Below are 26610 nucleotides of genomic sequence, written 5' to 3'. Positions count from 1 at the left end.
CCTCGACGAAGGAGTGACGAACCTATGGATATCGGTTTTCTACCCAAGACCGTCTTATATTCAGCCGAACTGGGTTCCTCCTACTATGTACGTGTAAGGATGAATGGAGCACTAGTCAAAGCACTGTTGGACTCTGGGTGTAGGCAGTCTGTGGTGAGAAAGACCCTTGTGAGACCCCACCAATTCCTATCCGACCAAGTAGTCCACATCAGATGTATACATGGGGACGTAAGGCCCTACCCCCTTGCCGTGGTCCCCATAACTCCCCTCAACCAACCCCCTCAACACGTCAGAGTAGGAGTAGTTGACACACTCCCCGAGGACGTAATATTAGGGGTAGACAATCCTAGCTTTTTGTCACTCTTTCGAAAAGAATTACAAGAACACCGGACCGGGAGGGTAGAACCAACCAGTGCCCTAGTCAGCCCGGAACCTTGGGTGTTAGACCGCAGCTTCCGCTTTGCCCAAGCCAATGATCGATCCTTATTCAATGCGTGGGACCAAGCCCAACAGACTCAGAACCAAGGGGAGGGGGGATACCCCAAATTCAGGATTCAGAATGACCTATTATACAGGGAGAGCGAGAAAGGAGCACCTCTACAGCTGGTGGTCCCACAACCCTTCCGAGAGCAGGTCATGTTCTTTTCTCACACACACCTCACCGCAGGGCATGCCGGCAAGGAGAAGACTTCACAGAGCATCTTAAGGTGTTTTTACTGGCCAGGGATTTATAAAGACATCGAGAACTTTTGTAAAACCTGTGAGACATGTCAAAGGAAAAACACGTATAAACCTCCTCCGGCTCCCTTGCGCCCCATGCCAATCATAGGGGTACCATTTGAAAGGATAGGGATGGATCTGATAGGGCCACTACCACGGACCAGCAAAGGACATCTATATGCCCTCGTAATAGTGGACTACGCCACTCGCTTTATAGAGGCCTTCCCACTCCGAGCCCCGACTACAAAAGCCCTGGCAGAGAAGGTAGTCGAATTGTTCTCCCGAGTCGGCTTCCCCAAAGAAGTCGTGACCGACCAAGGGACTCCCTTCATGTCAAGGCTGATGAAAGAAGTCTGTGCTGTCTTAGACATCAAACAGCTGCGCACGTCTGTCTACCATCCACAGACCGACGGACTCGTGGAAAGGTACAACAGAACCCTAAAAAGTACCCTGAAGAAGATGTTAACGGTGGAAGGTCGGGAATGGGACAGACTACTTCCCCTTGCCTTATATGTGCTTCGGTCCCAAGTACAGAGTAGCTTGGGGTGTTCTTCTTTTGAGTTATTATATGGGAGACAACCAAGATCCCTTCTAGAAATGACGAAAGATGCCTGGGAATCAGAAGAGCGTCAGGATCACTGCAGCCTTCTCGAATATACGGCGCAACTAAAGTCCAAAATTAGCAAACTACGAGATCTCGCATACTCCAGTCTGGAAAGAAGTCAAGGAAGACAGAAAAAACAATACGACAAGGGAACGAAGTTGAGACGGCTACAGCCAGGAGATTGGGCGCTGGTACTGCTTCCATCATCCACCAGCAAATTCAGGAGCGAATGGCAAGGTCCATTCCTGGTGCGGGAAGTCGTAGGGGATACAAACTACAAACTACAAATGACGCCCGGGAAGACGCAGTTTTACCACATCAACCTGCTGAAGAAGTGGCTTGGATCGGCTCCACGGCCGGCCCACTTCGTGATCCCCAGTCGGGAAACCCCAACCTCTACGATAGACGAATTAGTGGTAAACTCCGAGCTCAAGGAAGACCAGAGACAAGAACTACAAGCCATGTTAAAACCCTTCCACCCCATATTTTCTGATTTACCGGGACGGACCCGGTTGGCCGAGCATGGGATACAAACGGCACCCGGAAAGATCGTACGCCAGAAGTCCTACAGGGTACCGGCAGCCCGGAGGGAGGCGATCCAGCGTGAAGTGGAAGACATGTTGCGTTTGGGGGTGATACAACCCTCCACCAGTGACTGGAGGTCCCCCATAGTGATGATACCAAAGCCGGATGGCTCCACGCGCTTCTGTATGGACTTTCACGCATTGAACGAAATCTCAACCTTTGATGCCTATCCAATCCCCAGGGTGGATGATCTTATAGAGAAGATCGGCGAATCCTGTTACATCACCACATTAGACCTAACAAAAGGGTACTGGCAAGTGCCCTTAAGAGAAGCGGACCGAAAGAAGACAGCCTTCTCTACCGATCAAGGCTTATTTGAGTTCACCGTCCTGCCGTTCGGACTCCATGGTGCGCCAGCGACGTTTCAACGGTTGATGAATACCGTCCTCCAACCATATTCATCATTTAGTTCGGCATACTTGGATGACATCGTGGTGTACAGCTCATCCTGGCAGGAGCACCTCCAACATCTGACTATCATCCTCAATGCCCTACGAAGCGCAGGACTACATATAAACGCAAAAAAATCAAAAGCCGCATTTTTTAGAGTTAAATATCTCGGGTATGTTTTGGGAGACGGAGTCATAGCCCCTCAGAGGGAGAAGATCAAAGCCATAGAAGAGACACCCTTCCCTACTACAAAAAAACACCTCCGGGGGTTCTTGGGACTTATAGGGTATTATAGAAGGTTTATCCCTCAGTTTGCGGAAGTGGCCTCTCCCTTAACAGATCTCCTACGCAAAGAACACCCTACCTGCAGGTTAAAAAACCCCTCGGAGGAAGCCCTACAAGCTTTTAGGACCCTAAAATCCCTGATCACCACCCATCCGGTATTAATCTCACCCGACTTTAGCAAACCATTCCTGGTCGCCACAGACGCCTCAGAAACAGGGATAGGGGCCGTGTTATCACAGGTGGGGATGGACGGTTTCGAACATCCCATTCTGTATGTAAGTCGGAAACTCTTTCCTAGGGAGGCCAAATACCCCACCATTGAAAGAGAGTGCCTGGCTATTAAATGGGCAGTAGAGAAGCTCAGGTATTATCTCGAAGGCAGGCCCTTTACGCTATACACTGACCATGCTCCCCTAAAGTGGATGTATAATAATAAAGGGAAAAATCCCCGGGTCCTCAGATGGTTCTTATCACTACAGCCCTTCGCTTTCGAGGTGCAACACAAGAGGGGGAACGAGAACTGTAACGCGGACTTCCTATCTAGATCCTTTCCTCTCCCCGATCGGGAGCAGCCAAGGGGGGAGGAGTGTGACGGTGCGGGACAGACGGACCCCAAGGGACTCACCGAATGGGGGACACATATGCCGGTCTCACCCCCTTTTCTTCCCTCACAGCCGAACGAGTGGAGGTCAGACCCGGAAAGCGAGAGAAGGAGCTGGGACGAAGCGGAGCCCTTTAAGAAAAGCGCGGACGGAGCAAGAGACACACCCCCGTGGGACGCTGGGACGTCAACAGGCGGAAGAGCTACAGAAGAGGCGGACGGCGTTTCCTGGAGGAGTGAAGCAGACGAGTGGAGCAGAGGTGGTTGGAGTGAGGTAGCAGAGTGGAGAAGGCGAGAAGCAAACATCGGAGGAGAGCGGGAGGCGACGGAGGAGGGCGAGGTGGACGAGAGAAAACGACGAGAGGAGAGGGAGAGTCGGCCAGGAGGCCCGGTACACCGCGGATCTCCCAGCCACGTTCCCAGGGGAGGAGCGTGGCTAGGACAGGTACGGAACCGCGTAGCGGGGTGGTGGGCGAGAGGAGAAAATCCACTTAAGTAAACTGTCCCCTGTGTCTGAAATAACCACTGTTACCCGATCCTCGTGCGTATTATTGCACTACACCTCCCAACATACAGTTCGTTACAAGCACTTACTAGGGTGTATCCTCACTCCCCGGTCCCGGTCATAGGTTGTAAGGCATACGAGACCCGGTAATCTGATCCTTGTCCTCTTGTCTCTTCCTTCCTGGGTCGGAGCAATCAAGGAAGAACCCCGGGACCACCCTCACGATACGACCGAAGAGGAAGAGAGACAGACCCCTGCCCCACCCCAGGAAGTCCTCCTACATCGAGCAACCACGGATCCGGCAGTGTGGCCAAGAGAGAGACTGACAAGTCGCTTACGGAAACGTTATGTTCCAATAAAACCTCGTTTACAACGCATACGTGTCCTGCCTGTCCCTGACCCACCGCCACAGCATAGTTTTCTCAGCCCTAGAAGGTGTTAGTTTGTAATAACAGGAGTGGTAGTGTAGGGCAGTGTTCCCATTCCGTGTAATTAAATACTGCATGTGGAGTATTTGCTTTGTGCATAAAATAATGACCAACATAGTGAAAACAGAACATTTCATCATAATTAGCTGTGCCATCTTACATCTCACTGCCATTAAAAACTGTTGAATGCTGCGATTCAACTAGCATTTCATGAACTGTATCAATGGCTGAATCAACAGAGCTAATACTAGGGGTGCTAAAGTCATTAAAATATATTTTAAACACATATGGAATTTGAACTAATTCAGTTAGTCTAAGTATATCATAGGACATCTAATCCCAAACAAATAAATCGGGAACTGGAACAGCAGAAATGTTCACCAGGGAAAGGTCTCTTTTCACATTGATGAAGAATGGGGTTTTAGAACCAAGTTCACCAGTTCAACAGCAGAGCGTTCTGGGAGATAGTGTCCATTCAGAATCAAGAAAAAGACTGTCACCAAACTAATCCAAACAAAGAGGAAAAGGAAAGAAATTGTAATCCAAATGTATATCAAGGAGGACACTAATAATGACACCCTATTTAAACTTATGACAATGACTGGTCTGAAACAAATAGTCACAGGCCCCACACACCGAGCAGAGCATACCGTCGATGGTATTTTTACCAATAATGACTCCATTTTAGCCAAGGAGATCCTGCCTTTGATCTGGACAGATCGCTCAGCTATCATGTTTGAGCTACTTAACCCTTCCATTTATGAAGGGAATTGTTCGAAACATTTAACCAGGCCCTATCGTAGCTCGAAACAGGTTGACGGTAATATGCTGAGTGGCCATTTCTCCCAAAAACAATTTGAGTTCTCAGAAGACACGGAAATTGCTTCTTTACAATTCAATACTTGTCTCTCACAAGCGACCGATAAGTTAGCCCCTTTAAAAAAAACTACAGACAAAAGAAAATCTCCTACTACACCATGGTTTTCGGAAACTCTCAGGGCTAAAAAACAAGAATGAAGGCGACAGGAAAGGCGTTGGAGAAAGGACTAAAATGCCCTGGACCTCGCCACCTTCAAAACCCTTTTGACTGAATATAAAAACCTAATTAACTCAGAAAAATGCACCTATTTCACTAAACAAATTAATTTGGCAAATAACTCAACTAGAGAACTCTTTCAAGTGGTTTCAAAATTATCAGGTCCCCTAGAAACAAATTCCATTGAACCATCACAAAAATTCTGTGACTCGCTTTTTAAAGAAAGTGAAGCAAATCTATGAAATTTTTGACACCAACACTTGCCCAGACGATCACACCTTCACTAGTGTTGGCTCTTCCAACGCTTTTAGCCTCTCTAAATTTGAACCAGTCACCAATGGAAAGATCACCACTCTTATTCAACAGGCTAAACCTGGCTCTCCTCATGACCCTCTTCCCCCTAACATCTTCAAGCAAGCCCCCGAGATGTTGGCTCCCTGCCTTCCTGACATTTTTAACGCTATGTTCTTGCATGGTGTCTTCTCCACTATATGGAAAAAGGCATCCATAGTGCCTTTATTAAAAAAAAACAGACCTGGTCCCTACACAACCCAATAATTATAGGACAATTTTTCGTCTTCCGCTACCGGCCAATTAGTGGAGAAAGTCATGAACGAACAGCTGACAGACTATTTACTAAAACATAACTATCTAGATGAAACACAGTTCGGTTTCAGAACAGAACACAGCATGGAATCAGCTTTAATCAAAGCCACAGATGAAATCAGAGCAACTTTGGACTCAGGGGGAGCTGCTGCCCTGATTCTGCTCGACTTATCGGCAGCGTTTGACACTGTCAACCATGATCTTCTGCTAAGTCGTCTAATTTCCATCGGCGTTTCTGACAAAACACTTACACTGTTTTCATCCTTTATGTCAGGCAGAATACAATCAGTAGCCTTGGGAAGCTACGAGTCTCCACCTTTCTTCCTCCCATGTGGAGATCCTCAGGGCTCATCCTTGAGCCCCACACAATTTAACATTTGTGTATCAGAATTGCCCAAACTCATAAGATCTTTCGGTCTAGCATTGACATCCTATGCAGATGATACACAAATTGCATTATCCTTATCAAAAAACTCTGCACCACCAATGCAAAATTTCAAGGATTGCATGTTAGCAGTCAGGTCCTGGATGAATTCTTATTGTCTGAGATTAAACTCAGACAAAAGAGAAGAAATAACTTTTGGAATTTTTTTTGCCTAACTGGTCACAGAAACTGGTGGCCGGACGAACTAGGAACGGCTCCTATTCCAGTCACCAAGGCAAAGAACCTTGGTGTGATCATCGATGACAAACTAAATTTCAAACCACAGGTTAATGCGGTCATCTCATCGAGCTTTTTCTTGCTGAAAACCATCGAAAAAAATATTACCTTTCATCCCCACAGACAGCAGAAAAACAGTAATTTCTTCTTTGATCCTGGCAAAACGTGACTACTGTAATGGTCTTTATATTGGCCTACCTAAAAAACTACACAATAAGTTGCAAATGATGCAAAATGCGGCTGCGCATCTCCTGTTCGGTATCCCTAGGCACTCATCAGTCCGAAATCATTTGTATAAGCTAAACTGGCTTCCAGTTAGGAACCGCATTATCTTCAAAGCTCTATGCATTACCTATAGAGCACTTCAGAGCACCAGCTCCATGTTTCTGAGACACCTACTTTACTGGTATGTTCCAAAAAGGCATTTGCGCTCCGAAGGAGCTAAACTGCTAGCAACTCCGAGAGTCTTCAAGGCCAGATGGGGTGGTAGTAGCTTTAGGGCAGCTGCCCCCAAACTTTGGAATGCACTCCCTCTTTCCATCAGAACCCTCCCAACTTTATTTGCCTTTAGGAAGGCCTTGAGAAATAGTCACCTTTTCGTCTTTACAGATACTGGCTTAATCCACTGCTTAGCGCCAAGACACCCCCGGGTATTCGTGCGCTTAATATATTTATTAACATAACATAAAGTATATATTTTTTCTGTCAAAAGTAGAATACATGCAGTTTACCTGTGGGCGGCAGTGGGAGTGGGTCAGATGAATCATAAGAGAAGTCATCATAGTCTATGAAATAGCCAGAAGCTGTTCAATCTATTTTTGGCAATTCGGGAGGTTATGTAGAATTGGGAGTAGACTCCTTTGGTGGTACGTTGGAGTAGATATCTTCTTTATTAGTTTGCCATATTAAAATCTGTGTTTCTGTGCATGATGTTTGTAAGGAGTTTGTTGATGTAACAGAAGGTAGTGATACTTTAGCGTTAGCTGTTCCCTGGAGGGGAGAAGAAGCTTCATCGCTGATCAAAGCTTTCATTGAGGCTTGATGTACAGTAGAGAGACTAGGCAGTTAACTACCTAGGAGCAGTCTTGGCCTACTGTGTTGAACCGGCCACATAATGTGGTTTGATGAGATCTATTGACATAAATCTCTTGTGTTTGCAACCAGCAAGGTGCGGTAGAAGTACAGTTCTCATACCCTCAACGGCCTGGACAGGTACAGGTACTCTGTAAGATGGCCCGAATTCCTTCTTGTCCACTATGTGACCAGTTTGCCAATCATGGGGATCCAACCAGGAGCTGCTGGTACTTCCTTCACTTTTCCAGTAGTGTAACGTTTCTGCTGGACGTTTCTCTTAGCTTTTTGAAAGTTGTTCAGATCCTGTAAAACATTCATTGTTGTCAAATGGTGTTTCAGCCGCCACTGAACTGGGATTTCGAGGTCAGGCACCCACATCTTAACCACAGAAAGCACCTAATAGGGAGTCCGCCCACCCAAGGATTTGCTAGGCAGATTGTTATTGGCTCTCTGGACCCGCTACAGGTGATGAACCCAACTGCGACCTGTATCTAATAGCCTTGCTGTTAAAGAAGTCCTGGTTCTTCCTCTCCACCATCACATTTCCCTTGGGTAAAGAATACTGCACTGTCACATTCAATTTTCCCATGGCGTCTCTGTAAGCCTTGGAGGTGAAGGCCACACCCTGGTCCAAGTGGAATGAGGCTAATGATATGTCCTAATATAGACTAGCAGATCTTTTATAACTTTCGGGTGTAAGCCGATCGTTGTGGCCAAACCCATAGGAATCGAGAGCAAGAATCCACTGCTACCAAGATATATTTGTAGGCCATACCTGACTGTAAAGGGCTGCAGTGGTCCAGATAAACACAAATGAGAGGGTTGTCTGAGATCAAAAGAGGTGTCTGTGGTGAACGCGCTACAGTGAACACCTTCATCTATTTGCAGATGTCGCATTTAAGGACAAAGTCTTTGGTCTGTTTGTATAGACCTGGCCACCAAAAGCATTGCTGCAATAATGAAACTGTAGCTGCCACCCCTGTGTAAGAGGATGCTAGACCTTCATGTGCTACTAGTATTAAACTTAACCTGTGATCCGAATTAGGTATCACTCAATCCCCAACTCCAGGAATAAGAGCAAATGGAATGTTTTGCACAATTAACTGGTAGGAGTATTTGGTTGGAAAGCCTTTCGGCTGGTGGTTGTGGTTGCTCACAGCATTGACAGCAACGAGGATGTCTCCATCTATCCTCGAGGATGTCTCCATCTATCCTCGTACTAGAACGAGTAATCGCAGTGACCGCAGCAGTTCGCACTGTTGCTTTTGCAGCATCGTCAGCTGTGGAATTCTCTAAAACGTGTATTCCTACATGCTGATGACTCAGTGTATGTATGACATGAATCTGTGGCAAACACTCTTTCAGTCCTCAAAGCAGTTAAAACTTTATGGTATACACTTTGGAGTCACTGAATGCATTTTGGCTCCAATGGTGTAGATACTCGTTATAAGCCTGGACACAATAATACAAATCACAGACAATCTGTGTGGGGAATCCAGAATCCATACACTCAAGTGCCAGAATTAGAGTTTGAAGTTCTGCCAGCTGCACTGTGCAATCACCTACTAACTCCATGTAGGTCTTGTGAGTGCAGAATTCACCATTCTACCCTTAACAGTGGTGCACGCTGCAGAGTATTGGCACTTTTTCCCTACGGCAGGCTGTGCAGAACCCTCAGTATAGATGATGTAGTCATACTGATCAAGAGACATTACTTCATTAGGCAGAGAGTACTCATTTTCATATTGCAGGTATGCCTGTGTCTGCGGGGTAGAACCAAATCTACAATCTACATTTGCTGCCATGAGAGAGCTGGCTCACTGTATCGATCCTGGATGTAAAGCCTTAGCGTTAGGAACGCTGGTCTTCGTAACAGCCTCAAAGGCTAGAACTGGAGTCATGACAATAATGCGTTTCCCTTGTGCCAAAGATTTATTTCTCACCACAGCAGTGTGTACCACCGTCAGAATCTTTTCTGTTGGTTCAAAACCAATATCTGCATTGGTATATAAATGTGATTTATATGCAATTTGTACAGTGTCTCTTTCATTGAATGTAACATGTGTGTACCCGGTTGCACCTGCGATGATACTGGTCACCAGGTTTGTGGTGTTAACACGTGCATGTAAGTGGTTTGAAGCTAGCATGCCAGTTTGTACTGAATACAGTATTTGTGTGTGTACAGTTGTCCAATGTGTACTTGAAAAGTCAGGGCGAATCAAGTAGTAGAACGGTTTTACCCACTCTGCATAATCTGGGATGTATGTTCTGCTAAAATTCAGGAAACCCAACATTGACTGGAGTTTCTTCAAAGCTCTTGCCCTCACTTGACAACTTATATCCCAAAAATAAGAGATTGAGGTGGGCTATTTTTGATTTTTTTAAATTGAATTTGTAGCTTGTGTGAGAAAATCCCAATTATATGCGGCCCACTCTAGTCAAGTGAGTTGAAAGGTCTTCATCCATCAGATATATGTCATTGATGTAGGACAATGCCTGGTCATCATAATCTTGAAACAATTCTGCAACCTGTGCTGAAAACAACTATGGGCTGGGCTTATACCCCTGGGGTAATCAACAGAACTGTTTTTGAGAGCCCAGCAGCAGCTCCTCCACTAAGGAGGAGGAGCATTGCCCCACTGCTTTTCAGCAGTGCAAAAAAGGAAAACTAAAATTAGAATAACACATTGTTATAACCATTTTATTCTTTTTTGTTGAAGCCTGTTTTGGGGCGGGTGGGACTTGGCTGATTTCAAAGCCAGCAGGGGGAGGAGGAAATATGCTCACTTAAGTGCGCATGATGGTTTGGCCAGCTGTCTTGGGCCGGTCAAACAGTCATGCGCACTTAGCATGTTCTCCACCGGGCTGTAATGCAGAGCCTAGGTGGAGAATATGCACAAGCTCCCAGTCCCCATCTGAGCACCAAACCATGGTGCTCAGACCATTCACAATGCTGCTGTCATGCTGGTGACAGCAGCGTCGTGACTAGCTTAGGGGAGTCTGGGTGCTTCCTGCTTCCGGGAGGAGAGAAGAAGGACGAGAGACAGTGGCGTGCAGGTACATTTGTAAAAAATATTTTTCACTCCTTTACCCCTTAACCACCACCATCCCGTACCAGCCACCACTGTCCAGTGCGCTGAATGCAGTCAAATACCTGCTTTCAGGTGCTATGTTTTGGCAGAAACCTTTGTTGGAAATGTCTAAAGTCGTTTTGTATATTTTACGGAGTATGTTGTTCATCAATGCCGTGCTATGCACATTTTTTGTACGGCAAACGTACATGAAGCTGTGTTCACGTGCCTGTAATCTAATACTTTACGAATTGAATGGTCAGGTTTCATTACTGGAAACAAACGGTTATTCATAGGGGAGGTGCAACTTTCTATGACACCTCGATATTCAAGTCATGTGAGTATCTCGCTAACTTGTCTTTAAACCTCATTTTTAGTGGAGTATTGTTTTTGAGGTTGTGGGGTTGACCTCACTGGTATTATGTGATAAGGGGAAAGGGGAACCATCATCCCACCCCACATGACTGCGGTATAACACAGGAGCTAGTGCTAAAGCCCACTCTCTAGTGCATGAACTTTTAACTGCATCTGGGACAAGGTCTGAAAAAGCAGGTAAAATCACAGATTCTCCCATGACACATTCTGGTTGTCAATCCCTTTTCAGCAAATAGAATGCAGAGTGGCAAGTTCTCCCAAAAGAGAATATTTAGGATATTGTACATCCCCCTCCAACTGGAGTCGCATTTCATATAATTTTATGTGGGACACTGACTCTCGTATCCGGCGTTTCCACCTGGATATAGTCACTCAATGCTACTGCCTCCAGACAATCCGTCAGGTTTTTCGGCCACGATGTCCAGCATGGTCAGAGCTCACTCCCCACTCTGACGCAGTGTCCCCAATATCCTGTGAGTCCTCCTTCGGTTTCATGTACTCTTCTGATCTGCGCTCTCTCTAACCACGACCCTCTCTCCGAGCATTTGTCTGATGTATCCAGGAAAGAACAAGAGGAACATGCATAAGTATCCTGATATCTGTCAGGCGTTTTAAAATTATCCCGATTACAAAAATTATAGCATTTTTCAGTAGACTCCAGTTGAGGAGATCCACCTCGTTGTTTAGTCTTTTCATTATGTTTCTTATTATCCCATTTCTTCCTTGAAGAATTGGGAGGCTGCTTCAAGTTATCCTTTTCAGAATTGCTATTAATTTGTGGTTTACTAGGTTCTGCTCCAAAATAAACTCTCCCTATTGTTGCATACATTTCCTCAATTTTTGTTAAATCATGCACCTGTTCCCTTGGAGTCTTGTTGGTGAGTCGCTGGCGTACGGCCAACGATGCTGCTTCCCCTTTTATGTCACTTAACATTATAGCAGATACTACAACAAAATTGCTCATCATCGCGATACCTAAATCCAGGACTCATTTTGGATCTGTTTGAACACTTCTGGCAAAACGTCCCGCAGCCAGGCATTGCCTTAGGTGCAGGCCGTCTGCCCCAATGCATAGGCACTCATTGTTTGGCTGATAACAGAAGCATAGCTGTGACGTGTTGGAGACCAGGCAGGACATCTTTGACATATCCTAGGTGTGTAACTAGCGGGGTATGCCAGAGTGGACAACTCGTTCTCTGGTAAGGACAAGAATACACCTTGGACCAATATCCCGCCACCCATGGCCATTCCGGGGCGAGGTGAAGGAATGAGGCTCGTGGAGCCGAGCAGCGGAAACAGTGCACCGCCTCCACGAGCCCCATGCATAGTAATTGCAGCGGGTGAGGTATAACTTGTGCAAGAATTTGAAATGGATAAGGTGCAACCAGTAATTAGATTAAAGTGCTGCAGTCTGGCCACAGCAGTATGCCCACTGCGCATCTGTAATGGTAAAGTTATAATTTTTGTATAGCGGCTTGGCTGCCCCAGCAAAGGGGTGTCCCAGCGCTGATCTCAGTCAGACAAAGGGGCAGGGCAGAAGCAGGCGGAGAAGTAGATTAGTTAGGAAAAAGATAACTTTTTATAGCCTTACGGAATGCTACATGGTTTTGGATGCTTCTGATGCTCACCGGGAGGGAGTTTCAGAGTTTAGGGACAAGAGCTCAGAAGTAACGCCCTCCTGCCCTAGCTCTCTTGACTCTAGGGACAGACGCCAGGTGCTGACCAAGCGAGCGCAGATGGCAGGTGGGAGTGTAGGGTATGAGAAGATCCGCTAGGATATCAGGGGATTGGGCATTCAGGATTCTATGGGAGATACACAGAGTTTTAAAATAGATTTCTTTCTCCACCAGGAGCCAAAGAAGTCTGCCGATGAAGTCAGAAGTTGAACAGGTTCTGGGCAGACCGAAGAGTAGCCAGACAGCCGCGTTCTGTGTCCTTTGTAGGCACTGTATCTCTGCTCTAATGGCCCCTAGATACAAAGAGCTGGCATAATCCAGCCTGGATAGTACAGTGGCCTGGATAATAACCTGATGGGTGTTAGCATAAAAAAAGTCTAGCAGGGGTTGATACCACATAGGAGCCCAAAACTGACTCCAGCTACCGCCTTATTTTGAGCCTGGAAGGTCAGCGCAGAATCCACCCATACGCCCAGGTTTTTGACCATCTGTTTTGGGGTAGGCGGGGGACCTAGGGTGGATGGCCACCAGAGCTCACGCCACTGATGAGTGTTTTTTCCCACCAACAAGATCTCAGATTTGATGAGGAGTTGGCATAACGGCTAGGGCGGCCGACCTAGAACCCGGGGAACTGGGTTCGAGTCTCAGCAATGACGCTGAACATCTTGTGATTCTGGGCAAATCACTTAATCTCCCCGTGCCTAACACAAAAATATATATATAAAAAAACAAATGAATGTGTCCTCATGTGATGCAACTGGTGCTATGTAAAGTGCTCTGATACCTGATTCGGGTCAAGTTTGCACTATATAAAACTAAAATAAATAAATAAATGAATAAATAGATGTCATCTAGTCTGCAATAGATGTTAGATCCTCTTTAAATCTGAGTTTGTCCTGTGCGGAGTTGTCAGTTAGCGCGACCACTGTGTATCATTCGCATAAGAGACCACCGTCAGGCCCCTGTCCTTAACTGCTGACAGGGGTTGAATGTAAATATTAAATGAAGTCGGGCTCAGAGCAGAGCCTTTAGGAACCCCTTGGCTCACAGCGTGCATCTGAGAGCAAAATGGAGGGCAATCACTTGTAAGGATCTCTCCGATAGAAAGGAGGAGAGCCAACCCAAGGCCGAGTGCCAATATCCTCTAGCGCTGCAAGAGGATCTGATGGAACACCGTATCAAATGCAGCGCTCAGGTCCAGCAGGATCAAGGCAGAGGCCTGTTTCGCATCCAATGAGTTCCGCCGATGTTCCGTGACTGCCAGAAGGGCAGAGTCAGTGCTATGTTGTGGACGGAAGCCATTTTGAGAAGGGTCTAGCAGATTATTGGCTTCAATGAAATTGGTGAGGATTGAGTTAATGTAAGCTTCGGTGACTTTGGATATCAGAGGAAGGAGAGAGATAGGACGAAAATTATCTGGCTTGGAGTCATCCAAAGTGGGTTTTTTGAGCAATGGAATCACCTTAGCGTGTTTCCACTCTGTGATGGGAGGTATAATGTCAAGATCCCAGGTAGCATGAGCTGCTGGAGCCTGCACCGGTACATTATTCTGCATTGTTGTATATAAACGAGTAACTAGTTTATGAGAAGAGCAAGTGTACAAGCGTGTGTGGCATGAGCGGGGGCACAGGGAACGTTGGGTGCACTGCGCGGCATGTATATAGCCACACCTGATGATACTTTTAACCTGATGATATAGAAAGATATCTTGTGGGTGGACCTGGGAGGGGTTCTGTTGTAGCAAAGGGGGGCAAGAATTTACCATCCTGATAGAGGTCTGCAAATGTGTGAAGGCCTTTTGTGTGTGGGCACCGTAGCACCATCATTTTAGGGTGCCGGTAGCTGGCGATTTTGCATGAGAAGAATGGAGGAAAGGCATGGCGGATGGGCACCGCAATCAATTCCAAGCTCACTGAACACACTCCAATGTATTTATTTCTGCTAGTGTGGGCCTAAAAGGCTGAAAAAGTGCAGTAGACAGTGAAAACTGGCCAGCCGTGTTCGCCTCCACCGCTGGATGGTGCTCGAAGCACGAGGGGTAGAGCCAGAAATGCCGCCCACTCCAACCAGAGAACATGGTTGTAAACACCCATCCTACCCCTCATCCCTCACCCAACCCCATAACCCAAACAACAATGAATCACAATGAGAACAATTCCTGGAGGCATCAGAAAGCCAGGCACACTACCCAGCTAGGGGCACACCACGAGGAGTCGGTATGGGCATATGTATCGTAGAGACCGTGAAATGCTGGGATGAGAGCTGTTGAGGAGAATCCTGTCAGGTTCTCATAATGGGAAAGAGCCCGTAGAACGTCTGTGGGTGATGTGGAATGGGAAGATAAAGTTGCAGTACAAAAAGTGGAAGATAAGAAAAGTAGCCCAAGCAGCATTTATTCATTGTCACAGAGGTGGCCATCTTCTGGGTGAGTCGGGGAGATGCCACTCCGGTCAAGATCGGACGGGAGAATTTCAGGGCGGCTTTGGCATCTGTGAAGAAATGGGGTTTCCCATTGTGGAATATGCGGAGTTTCACAAGTTAGAGCATGGAATATGTCACGTCTGCCTTCTGATGCATTTGTTTAGCCAAGAAGACGGTGCAGCACGCTGCCTGCACCATCAGAGTGAAGTCGGGAAGAAGACCTCATTGCCTTGGTTTTGAATGGAGCAGAACTTGCAGGCTAGCCGAAGGAGTATGTCCCTGTCAAGGTATTTGAGTAGTCTGCCGATGATGGGTCGCGCCGGGGTGCCGTGTGGGGGTCTCGGGCCTAGTGACCTGAGGGCTCGCTCTACTATAAAGACTGTTGAAAGGGTGTCTGCAATTAGAGATTTCAACATTTTCTTCACAATGTCTTCCATTTTGTCAATCGTGGTGGATTCCGGGTCTCTTATGATGCGGAGGTTATTGCGCCGAGAGTAAGCTTCCAAGTCTACATTTTTTGTTTTATGATCTGAAGTTAATTTGTCCATGTGGAGCAAGTATTCCTCGGCCGCTGTTCGGGTGTCTTCACATCATAGACGCGTGCCTCAAGGTGGTGCAGGCGGTCTTCATGTTTGTCCACTCCTTCATTCGGTCAAGGGGGCTGGTGAGGAAATAAATCTTGGCATCAATAGTGCGCAGACAGTTTTTAACATTGATGAGAATCTCTTTTAGGTCAGGATCCTGTAGAGTGGCATCATGGGGCAGCTTGTGGGGGGGTCAATGACTTTATCTGGCTCGATGTGACACGTCTGCAATTTTCCCTCAAAGGCCAGCTTGGACTAGCGTGCCTGTGGCTTCCTCATGGCTCGGCAGTCCATAGGGCAGGCGATCGCCAGAGCTCAACGCCCCTCCGGGTCCACCCCACTCAGCCGGGCCGAGGGGTCGGGACACCCAGGCAACCAGAGCATCCCAATCAGGGTGTCAAAGCCGAGGTGAACAACACTGGCAACCCCCTCTCATCCACTGGACAAATGTCAATGGAACATCGCTGCCTCAAGAGAAGTTTAGCAGTTGTCACAAGCCCCGCCACCCCCCACTGCAGCTGCGATCCGGGGGGGGGGGGGCACAGGTAGGCCAGCGTGATCAGGAGAAAAGGGTCACAGGCAGGTATGGTGGTGGGGCTGGTAGGCGTCCAGCCTAGATAGCCCACGCCAGGCCCACTGTTGAAGGATATCAGATGAGCGGTGGCACCGGCGTGCAGCAGGTCTTCCAGGCCCGCCACACCCCACAACCCACTATAATCAAATGGGGGACACAAGCAGGCCAAGGTCACAGGAGGAAGAGGCTGCAGGCTGGGAGAGTGCCCTCCGCGAGAGGTAGAGGGTGCAATGGAGTACACTCCCCTAAATATGGCATCTCGGGGCACAGGGCCAGTCCATCACCGCTAATAGGGCCCCTGGCACAGTGATGTGGGGTTCTGGGATGCCCGTCTGCAGGTGTGGCCTGGGGAAAGCATTGGACTTTGGAGGGGTTACAATTACAAACCACACTCCTGTCTAAGCAACAGTAGGGAAAGTGTTGGTCTTCGGAGCGGTACGATTTACTATTCCCAGTCCAATCTAAGCAACAGTAGGTAAAGTACTTCACTTCCAAATCATTACCTTTTTGCATAACCGTATTAATATATATATATATATATATATATATATATATATATATATATATATATATATATATATATATATATATATAATCCAAATAGTTCCAAGTAAACGCACACTCTGAGTTTCAGGGTTTGATAAGCAGGTAGCTAATTTATTGCTCGTTCGTTACGCGTTTCGACAGAAGTCTTGATCACACGAACCTGTCAGCAAATCCAGCGTGCATAAATAAAGTGAAAAACACATTTTGTGAAAATTGACATAGGACTACAGTGTTAGGTAACCGTTTTTGTGCCACTAAACTGGCAGCCATTTTGTAATGATCAAAAAATACATGGTAATTCCGGTTTTGAAACATAATATAAATTCAAACCATAAGTTGGAAACTGTGAAGTTACAAATTTCATACTGAGGAACCGGGTAATAAATTTCATGCCTTGATGAGCATAACGGATTTCCTAAACATTGTGATAACAATATTAAGCTCACTTTCATATAAAATTCTGTCGGCCATATTCAATGTTTATTCGTACTATCTCGCACTAGTGGCTTGCGGCCTACAATGAAAGCTCTTCATATATTATGTTATAGTCTGTCTAATCGTAGTCTAATACCCGATATATACTATACATAACCGTTCCTCCAGGTTCTTAATCTATATTATAAAAACATCGGAACCATTTCTGATCTATACATTTGGCCTAGTGCCATTTTGTCTTAGATCTGTTGTTGCATGTGGTAATCCTTCTGATACCGCCCTCTGCTTCCTCATCTCTTTTGATATTCTGTTCCAACGATTTTTCCCTACTAATCACGTTGATTTTGCAGAGGGCCCTTTTAAGAAACCATTCCGGGTAGCCTCTCCGGCAGAATCTTTCAAACATAATCTTTTGTTCCTCTTGGAATTCTTCAAGTGTACTGCAATTCCTTCTTGCCCTCAGTAGCTCCCCATATGGAATACTCCATTTCAAGGATTCAGGGTGGCCACTGAGGGCATGGAGGAGGCTGTTACCGACCGTCTCCTTTCTGTATAGACTAGTAACAAGATTCCCATCCTGCACTTCAATATGTGTATCAAGAAACTCTACATTAGTTTTGCTAATAGCATGTGTCAGTACGGTATTATATGGATTGTTGTTAAGGTTATCAATAAAGGCAACAGCCTTTTCTTCAGTATCGCTCCATACAATAAGCAGATCATCAATATATCTGAGCCATAAAACTACTGACTCAAAGTCTGTGGAAAATGTACTGTCTAGGTGAATCTCCTCCTCCCATTTCTCCAAAAAGAGGTTAGCAAAGCAAGGTGCGAAGAACGTTCCCATAGCCGTGCCTCGCACCTGCTTCTACAATGTCCCATCAAACATAAAGATGTTGTTTTTAAGACATAACATCATCATGTCTGCTAGCATACGTGTATGTTCTAAATACATGATATGTGTTGTACCTAGATACTGCATACAAGCTTCCACACCTTGGACGTGATCGATTATGGTATATAGTGAATTCACATCCAAGGTGATGAGATAGTAGTGTTCTTCCCAAATAAGACCTTCTATTTTGTTTAAAAAGTCTTTGGTATCCCTCACGTAAGATGGTAGCTTTATCACATATTCCTTAAGAAATTGGTCTACGTATTTGGATATATTTTCATTAACATTGCCCACAGAGGAAACAAATGGTCTCCCAGGTGGAACAGTGGGGTGTTTATGGATTTTGGGAAGAAGATACAGGATAGGTAATTTGGGGAAATCTCGTTTTAAGAAACAATATTCTTGCCATGAGATAATACCCATTTCTTGCCATTCAGACAGTTTACGCCAGGTAGTAGTTATACTGGTATTGTATGCCGTTGTATCACACATACAGTAAAATTTGTCATTGGCAAGTTGACTTTTGGCCTCATTGATATACATTTGTTTATCCCACAGAAAAATATTACCACCTTTATCAGATGGACGTATGACCAAACTGTTATCTTTAGACAATGAAACAATTAAATTATACTGTTTCCTGGTCAAATTCTGATTCCATGTTCTGGAATCCACAGCATTGTGTTTTTGTTTAATGAGTTCCTTAGTAACCACATCATGGAAGGTGTCAATTGAATCATGGGGTAGATTAGGATAGAATACCGATTGTGGTTTGAACGATGTACATGCAGCTTTATCTATCACAAAGTCTGACCAAGCCAACCCTTCTTGTTCATCTGCTCCATTCGCATATGGAGCTCCTAATTCGAACTCTGTTTGTAATGCATTGTCATCTCCCACTGTGAGCCCTACTTGTGTGGGTTTGTTGTAAGGTTATACAGTACTGTGTTGTGCCCCACTACTGTTCAGTGCATGCCATTTCTTTAAGTTGATTTTTCTAATAAATTTAAAAATGTCTATGCGTGTGTTGGCATAATTGAACATTTCGGTAGGACAAAAAGTCAAGCCTAGACACAGGGTAGATTTTTCAAAGTTAGAGAGAGTACGTGCAGACAGATTCACAATAGTTTTGTTTACCATTAAGGCATCCATTATTGTGTTTTCTTTGAGCCTCCTTTTCTTGTTCCCATGGGCTCTGTATTTTTTCGATCTGTGTTTGCGCTTGAGGCGTATTTGCTTGCTGCGCCCTTGCCTAACACTCTTCCTCTCCCTCGGCCTCTTCCCCGCCCGAGGTGTTGAGGTGGGTATCGGAGTTATTCTTCCCGATTGTTGGCTCCTTTTCATTACCCTGAACTCGTCTAAAAAAGTGGCTTGATGGGTTATTACCTCCACTTCCGATGACGAGCTTGCTGTATGCACAGAAATATCAGTATCCAAATCACTCACTTCCCTCTGTATCGGCTCACTACCAATAGTTGTGGGTGTATCTTTATCTGTATTTGATTCTGATCTGGATTTGATACTTGAACTGGAAACTAAGTTTCCGGGAGGCCACAATCTTGATGAGGAATTAGCCTCACACCTCCATGCTGAATGAATAATCTTTTAAAATTGCTAGAACTGTTGTACAAGTATTGGGTTTTATAACTGTATTATATATATCTAGTATTTCAGATGAATTTGTACTAATTGCATATCTTATCTGTGTTTTTAATTCACAGGAGGAAAGGAAGGGACCCACCCTCTGCAAGGTCACTTCACGGGTTCCCTACCCTTTTCTTCCCCGGGCTCGGGCAAGCACTAAATTCAGATAAGAGACTTTTAATCTAATTTGATTTCAAGTCAGACTGGTAGAAAACAGCCAGGTGGCAATCCTGGATGTGGCAATAGTGGTATCTGAATTTCCCTCTCTCAGAATGCTAACAAGGCACAGCAGAAAACAGGCAGCCACCTTCTCAGATACCCCTGACCACCATTAGGGAAGATAAGCTAACATCTAAATATACTATACAACACAAACCTCAATTCAAAGCATTAAGGGCCCGATTACGATGGCGGACGGACTTCAGTCTGTCCGCCATCATTTTACAAGGCGGGGGTCCCACAGAGCAAATTACAATGCGACCGCCACCATTGAGGTAGCATTGCCCATGTTTTGTATTGCGACGGGTGCTGGGCTCTGCAGCACTTGCCGCAGTACAAGACAAACACCCCACACATATCCCTGCACTACGTGGTGGGCACCATGCGGTGCCTGCCACATGGTGCAGGGATATGTAGGGAGGCACCATAGGTGCCCCCCAGGTCCCTTCTAAGTAAGGTCCGCTAGGGACTCCCAATGTGCTTTTCGCCAGCCTTTTCATGGCAGGTTCACAGCAATGAAAGGGCCGGCAGAACGTAACATTGTGATGCCTATGGCGGTGCCTGATAGTCTTTCCGAATGCCATACAGTAAAGTTGGTTGAGATGGTAGGGAGACCGCCACCGACAGCCTGTCGGTGGCCGTCTCCCCACTATTTTAATCAGACCCTAAGTTTTCAGACCAACCAGTTAGATTTGGGGCAACTATTATTACTAGACTCTCTTGAAGTCCTGTGATGGCTTCTTAAACACAAATAGATTGTGAAAAAGTGTGCTCACTATCAGCAATCTCACAGCAAACTTGAGTGATCCTCCTTTGAGATGCCACTTTGAAGGTGCACATATAACTAATGGCTGTACCTTTTCTCTCTTTACATTTCATTGCAGGTAAGATTGTGCATCCAGCAAAGGAATACTTGGCTTTCAGCAGAACAATCTACCTGAGTTCCCACCAGATTGAGATAAGATAAGTGCACAGGGGTTACGTTTAGGAATTTGTACCCTGCCCACACTCTGACACGGAACTGGTGAAGTACTATGAGCAAGGGCAGGGAAACTAAACTAAATCCTAATGCAATGCTGCAGACTCAATTTAGGGCTAGCAGACTTGAATCAGGTTGACAGATAAAACAACAAGGGCCGTAACTTGACCTTTTGTTTTTGTAGTTGCCACAGGAGGGCAATAAAATACAGTCCTAGTCTATCTTCTGCAATTTTAAGATTAAGGCTCTTTCTGCAGTACTACCAATACAGCTGCATACTTAGGGCCCGATTACGACAGTCTAAGGACTGCTGTAGCCGTGGTCTGACCACCCTTTTACAACTAGGACAGTCGGACCGCCATTGCACCGCATTGCACAGAGATCCCTGGAGGTGGTGTGGCGATCTTGAGATCGCAATATGCTTAGCGGGACTGCCTCGGTCTCGCCAAGTATATTATGAGTTGCCTCTCTGCGACGGTTTTCATGGCAGTTCCTACTCCATGAAATCTGTGGCCATACAGGGTCCCACCCCTCAAAACTCATAATCGGGTTCTTAGTGTACTTGATTCGACTTACTTTCCTGGAACTCAAAAAATTCCAAACTTAACTGATTGAGCCATTGTGCCTCCTCTTACCATGCAAAGGGCTACCCATAGAGTAAAGAGTGACATAAGCACACAAGAGATGAGCTTCCTACTCATATTAGGGCTGATTAAAAGGAACAATACAGTTACAAACATACATTTCTATATATCAAACGGAGGCCTCTTCTACAGAACGTTATGTAATGGGACATAACATAGTGGGACAGTCTCAAAATATCGCCAAGTTGAAAAACTTAACTGTAATGCCTTAAAATTCTGGTCTATTAGCTAACATGAGCCTCAGCTTCTGATTAACACAAAAAGGTGCAGTCAAACACATCCTCAACCTGAGGAATCTTGACCATATCACAGCATCCAGGTGAGCTGTTGGTGGGTGAGGGAATTTGTCTTAAAAAAGGAATACTTTAGTTCAGCTAGGTTACCATAATTTCCTGTTTCACTCAGACCCGGGCGTTTTTTATGTGATTGATATATTGACTGTGAGTCAACACCCGCAGGTCTCTAAATCCCTCACGACCCTCCTTTTGTGTTTAACAGGTGCGATATCTGCCATATTTTGATGGAGTATCCCATCTGCTGAACTCTAAATAAGTCCCCTATGATTTCAGATCACAGTAATTGAAAACCAATAGTGCGTTTTCTTTGTGCTAGTAAGAATCATATTTTCTTGTAAAGTACATTCAAACTAAAAAGGGGTTACATACCGATTCCAAGTACACCTGCTTGTTAGAAACCACCCATACAGAAGTACCTGTATAAGCAATCATTAATTATTGTTTAAAATGTAACATTTGTAATGCAAGCTTGTGGCCGCAGAGTTCATGTCGTGGCAAGATTTATTTTTTTATTTTTGTGGCATATACTTGCAATAAAAAAATATGAAAATTAGACGTTGCACCAGCTTGCCAAGGCCAGACCTAATGCCATTGCCAATGCTTTTTAATTAGTTATACTCATCAGACACACAGGTTGGGTTAGTTCTCTCACTCCTTAACTGTCAGAAAAACTGCACTTCTAATGTTGCAGTGCTACTTACTAGGAACAATAAAGTTCAATCTCCCCTTAGGAAGTAATCAATCCACACATAAATCATACACTCACTTGTCACTCAACCCTTGGGCAATTTGCTACCACTACAACTCCACTACAACAACAGAAATTAAAAACCACAAGGCTTTAATAGCATATTAACATCTCCAGTTTTTAAATCTTACAGTGTATACATACATAATATCATAGCCATATTCATAATGAACGTGCCACTCATTAAGCTAAAAACAGTTTTAAAAGCAGAGAACTCTTAAATTGAGATCTTACCCAATACTGCACAGATAAATGTTATACCATAAGTATAAAACAAAATTTTAACAAAAACAGGAAGAGGCATAAACAGACAACAATTGCTCTAAACGAACATACTGACCTGTTCAATCTGTGGTAAATGATCATTCCCGTAGTGTCTGAATCACCATCTATCGTATCCACAGTTTACACACATTCAGTATTACAAATTAAGTCGAAACGTTTCGGTGGATCACAGAAAATGTTATAGCCACCTTCTTCAGGACCAGCAAATTAATTATCCCACATACAACGACAAAATAACTCAAGGGAAACGTTTATACATACCTAAAAGGAACCTGTATGTGATAGCTAGGATCCCAAAAGGGCTTATTCTTATATAGACTCACTACCAATGGGGGGGTCACCCTCATTGTGGCGGAGCAATCCTTCTATTGGTTAAGTCAACATTTAGTCTGATATTATCCAGATTCAAATTAAGTCGTAGGGTAATTGTGTCCTCTTTACTGAACAGGGAAGTTTAGATGATTTTTTCAGCTCCTTCTTCAGAGCGGCTACTTTCCTTCAAATATAGATGATGCGTGGACGCCGATGCCTGTTTTAGATTTGCGAAAAACCCTTACTAGAAAGCCTTTGAGGGAAGGATTGCCTTGTTACTGTGTGCAAATAGAAGTTTAGTTTCTTTGTTTTCTGTACTTTCTAATGTGAAGGAAGGCTGCGCTGCCTTGTTGTTGTGGATTTTTACAATAAATATCTTAGAATTAGAGTGCCTTTCTGTTTTACTACATGTCCTAAAACAATACAAATTTAGAGAACAGACATTTGGTCTTTTTTCCCCAAAAAGATCTCTAGGCGATGGTAAATTTACAACTGACATGAGACATATTAGTTGGTAGCACACTGGGACTGTTTCTCAGAGTGTACCTAAAAGAGACACAAGTTGGTGGATGATCAATTAAATTAATTAAATAATTTCAATTAATTCTATCAATTTCAAAATGAAACTAGTGGCATCAACAATATCCATTGAGCCAACTTTTCCCACTGAGTGACGTAAGAACTTGAGAAGTTATTGAGCTTATTAGCCTCTGCTGTATCATGAGAAAGAATAGGTAGCTCCAATTGTATTTCTTAGAAACAAAAAAAAATGTCTTATTTACATGGATAATCCCTTTAATATGCCTTTGTCCGGCACAAGTTAACATCTCTCAAAACCAGTTATGACCGAATTACAAGTACAGCAGTCTTAGGACCGGCGTACTGTCATTGGTGGTCCAACCGCCACCTTCTCAGTGATCCGAATACCCGATTATGAGCAATGCACTCAGACCGCCACAAGACCACTGCCTCTGCCAGGATCTCGGGTCCCGCGGCGGCAGCGTTGGGGAAAGATGCGGTCTATGAAGAGGTGCTGGCATCGGCACCGCAGTGGGGATCAAGACCTGCCTTTCCGCCTACCTTTTCAGGGAGGGGACCCCAACATGAAAAGGTCAATAGAAAGGAGGAGAAGGGGCCACAAAAAGGGCCCCAGGGCTATTCAGCCGATTGGGGATTGTGGCTGGGGGCACATGTTGTGCCCCCCTATACTGGCACTGTCTTGCCCGCACTGTGTGCCATGCATGACATGGTGCATGGCAACAGCGCACCGGATGTGCAAGTGGAGCTGTAATGCGGCTGCATGTGCTTCAGGCTCTTTCTATGATTTGAAGCATGCTGCTGCCATGGCACTGCTGCCACAACACTGCCAGCCCCGCAGCAACCTTGTAATGTGGCAGTCGGGATACTGCTGGCTTGGCAGCATTCTCCTGACCGTTGCGAGATGGCGGTGTAACCGCCTAACTCGCAATCAGCTCCTTAAAATTAAAGAAGCATTTAACACCGTTTGGGCTGTGAAAGCTGGAAGGGCAATGCTTTCAGAGCAAAAAAACACTCAAGAGTGACTAACAATACATATCTCGTTATTATAATGCATTGTGATTGTTCTGTATAATGTTATATAAAAACTATAATTGCACTGATGACGTGTTACCCAGACAGTGTACCAGAAAGCAAACAGAAAGAAAATACAAAACAATTGAAAAATAAATTGCACATGTTTTCAGTTAGAATCTTGCTGGGCCGTCAGTGCTGCTGCTAATCTGAATCTGAGGTATCTGAAGCTGAGGTATTTCTACAGAAAAGCTTCATGAGCAAATGACCTACCAAGTCCATGGGGGATATAAAATATAAATAAACAATGTTTGAAAAGTAGATGCATGTTCAGTCACGAGAACATGCTTTTGGTTTTCAGAGCAATAAACACACTATAATACCTGATGTTTGGCCATGAATTCCATTCTAGTTATTGTGCCAGTATTTAATTTATAATTCAGTCTTTTAAACATGGCCTCTTCCCAAAGGGTGGGCTTTGTGTGCATTTCAATAAGATATTTTAATGCATTAAAATATTTCAGTCTTACCTTTGCCAGGTCCTGCCAACGGCTTTTTGCTTTGACCACAAGGTAATCATGAGCCTGTTCACACACTAGATCAACATCGTCCAGCGTACATTTTGGGCTTTGTAAATAAAAATACAAAAGAAAATGACATGTTTTATTCTGGTCAGGTGTGTTATGGAAAGAGGCAAAATGTCATGTAAAATAAACTCGGCTAAATGTATACCAGAATCAAAGAGCACAGAAAGAATACCAGTAATTGCCATTTAGCAAGTTTTCCAAACTGCCATTGTGAATTCTTAACAATAACGGTGCTGAAGAACCCACCAGTACAGCACAGCAGCATAGGTGCAAAATTCCACCCCAAGGGTTATGGGTGGAGGGATAAGGTGTAGATAGATCCCTTAATATTGTACCTCTTTTCAGGACAAGATATTTAAGTTTGTTATGTTATGTTAATCAAGGATTTATAGAGCGCACAGCTACTCGACAGAGTGTCCCGGCGCTATGATATTTAAGTTTGCACCTTCCTCAACACGCCCAGGCACACATCCCACCATTCACTTTCATCAGAGAGCTGCAACGATCTATAAAGTGTTGACAATTGTATGGAAGTGGTCTCCGAAGACTACCTGGTTGACATACTGACATGTTACCCCCTCAGGAATCTGTGATACGCCAACCAGAATCCGCTGTCCACACCGAAAGCACCTATGAAGTGCCCCAATTCCGATCCTTCTATCTTCTATTATTATTATTATTATTATTAGATTAAATTTATAAGGCGCGGCAGCTACCCAAAAAGGGTTACCCAGCGCGGAAGTGGATTAGCTGAATGTAACACAGGTTACTGGTTGAAAAGCCAAGTTTGTGGGGCAACTCCAGTTTTGATTTCAAACATGTAACTCAGGGCTTTGAACTGACTCGGTTCTCGACCCTTAGCCAATGTAGGTCCCGCAGATGACAAGAGAAGGAGGTGGCTCTGGGGACTCTGCAGAGCAGTCTTGCCGCAGAGTTCTGCACTATGTGCAGCATACGAATCACTTCCATGTTGGATCCAAAGTAGAGAACGTTACCGTAATCCAGTCTCGAAGTGATAAGAGCCTGGACTACTGATCTGAGTGTACTCGGGCAGCATCCAGATGAGCTTTTTTAGCCACTTCAAGATGGTAAAACAAGTTGCGGTGACTTTGACTGCCTGATGGTGCATAGTGAGCGAATCATCGATGATGAAACCTAAGTTGCAGACTAGACTAGAGGGCTGAGGAAGTGCTCCCATTTCACCGGACCAGTGTGTGGGCCCCAGAGATCTTTGTTTTGACCATGAATCAGGACCTCCGTTTTCTCTCCATTG

General features: G+C 45.0%; 1 protein-coding gene across 1 annotated transcript in view; it reads right to left on the bottom strand.

Annotated features, from left to right (window-relative positions):
• Nucleotides 1-26610, bottom strand: part of EFCAB6 (EF-hand calcium binding domain 6) — an 879195-nt gene that overhangs the window by 305270 nt on the left and 547315 nt on the right. Inside the window, exon 20 of the mRNA XM_085652469.1 lies at nucleotides 25281-25377. Within this exon, the coding sequence (XP_085508595.1) occupies nucleotides 25281-25377 (97 nt within the window). The remainder of the gene's footprint in view (nucleotides 1-25280; nucleotides 25378-26610) is intronic.

This window comes from Triturus cristatus, chromosome 4_1 (assembly GCF_964204655.1).
Source record: "Triturus cristatus chromosome 4_1, aTriCri1.1, whole genome shotgun sequence".
NCBI classification, from domain to species: Eukaryota; Metazoa; Chordata; class Amphibia; order Caudata; family Salamandridae; genus Triturus; species Triturus cristatus.
The sequence above is the reverse complement of the archived record's forward strand: the minus strand, read 5'-3'. Positions and strand labels throughout refer to the sequence as shown.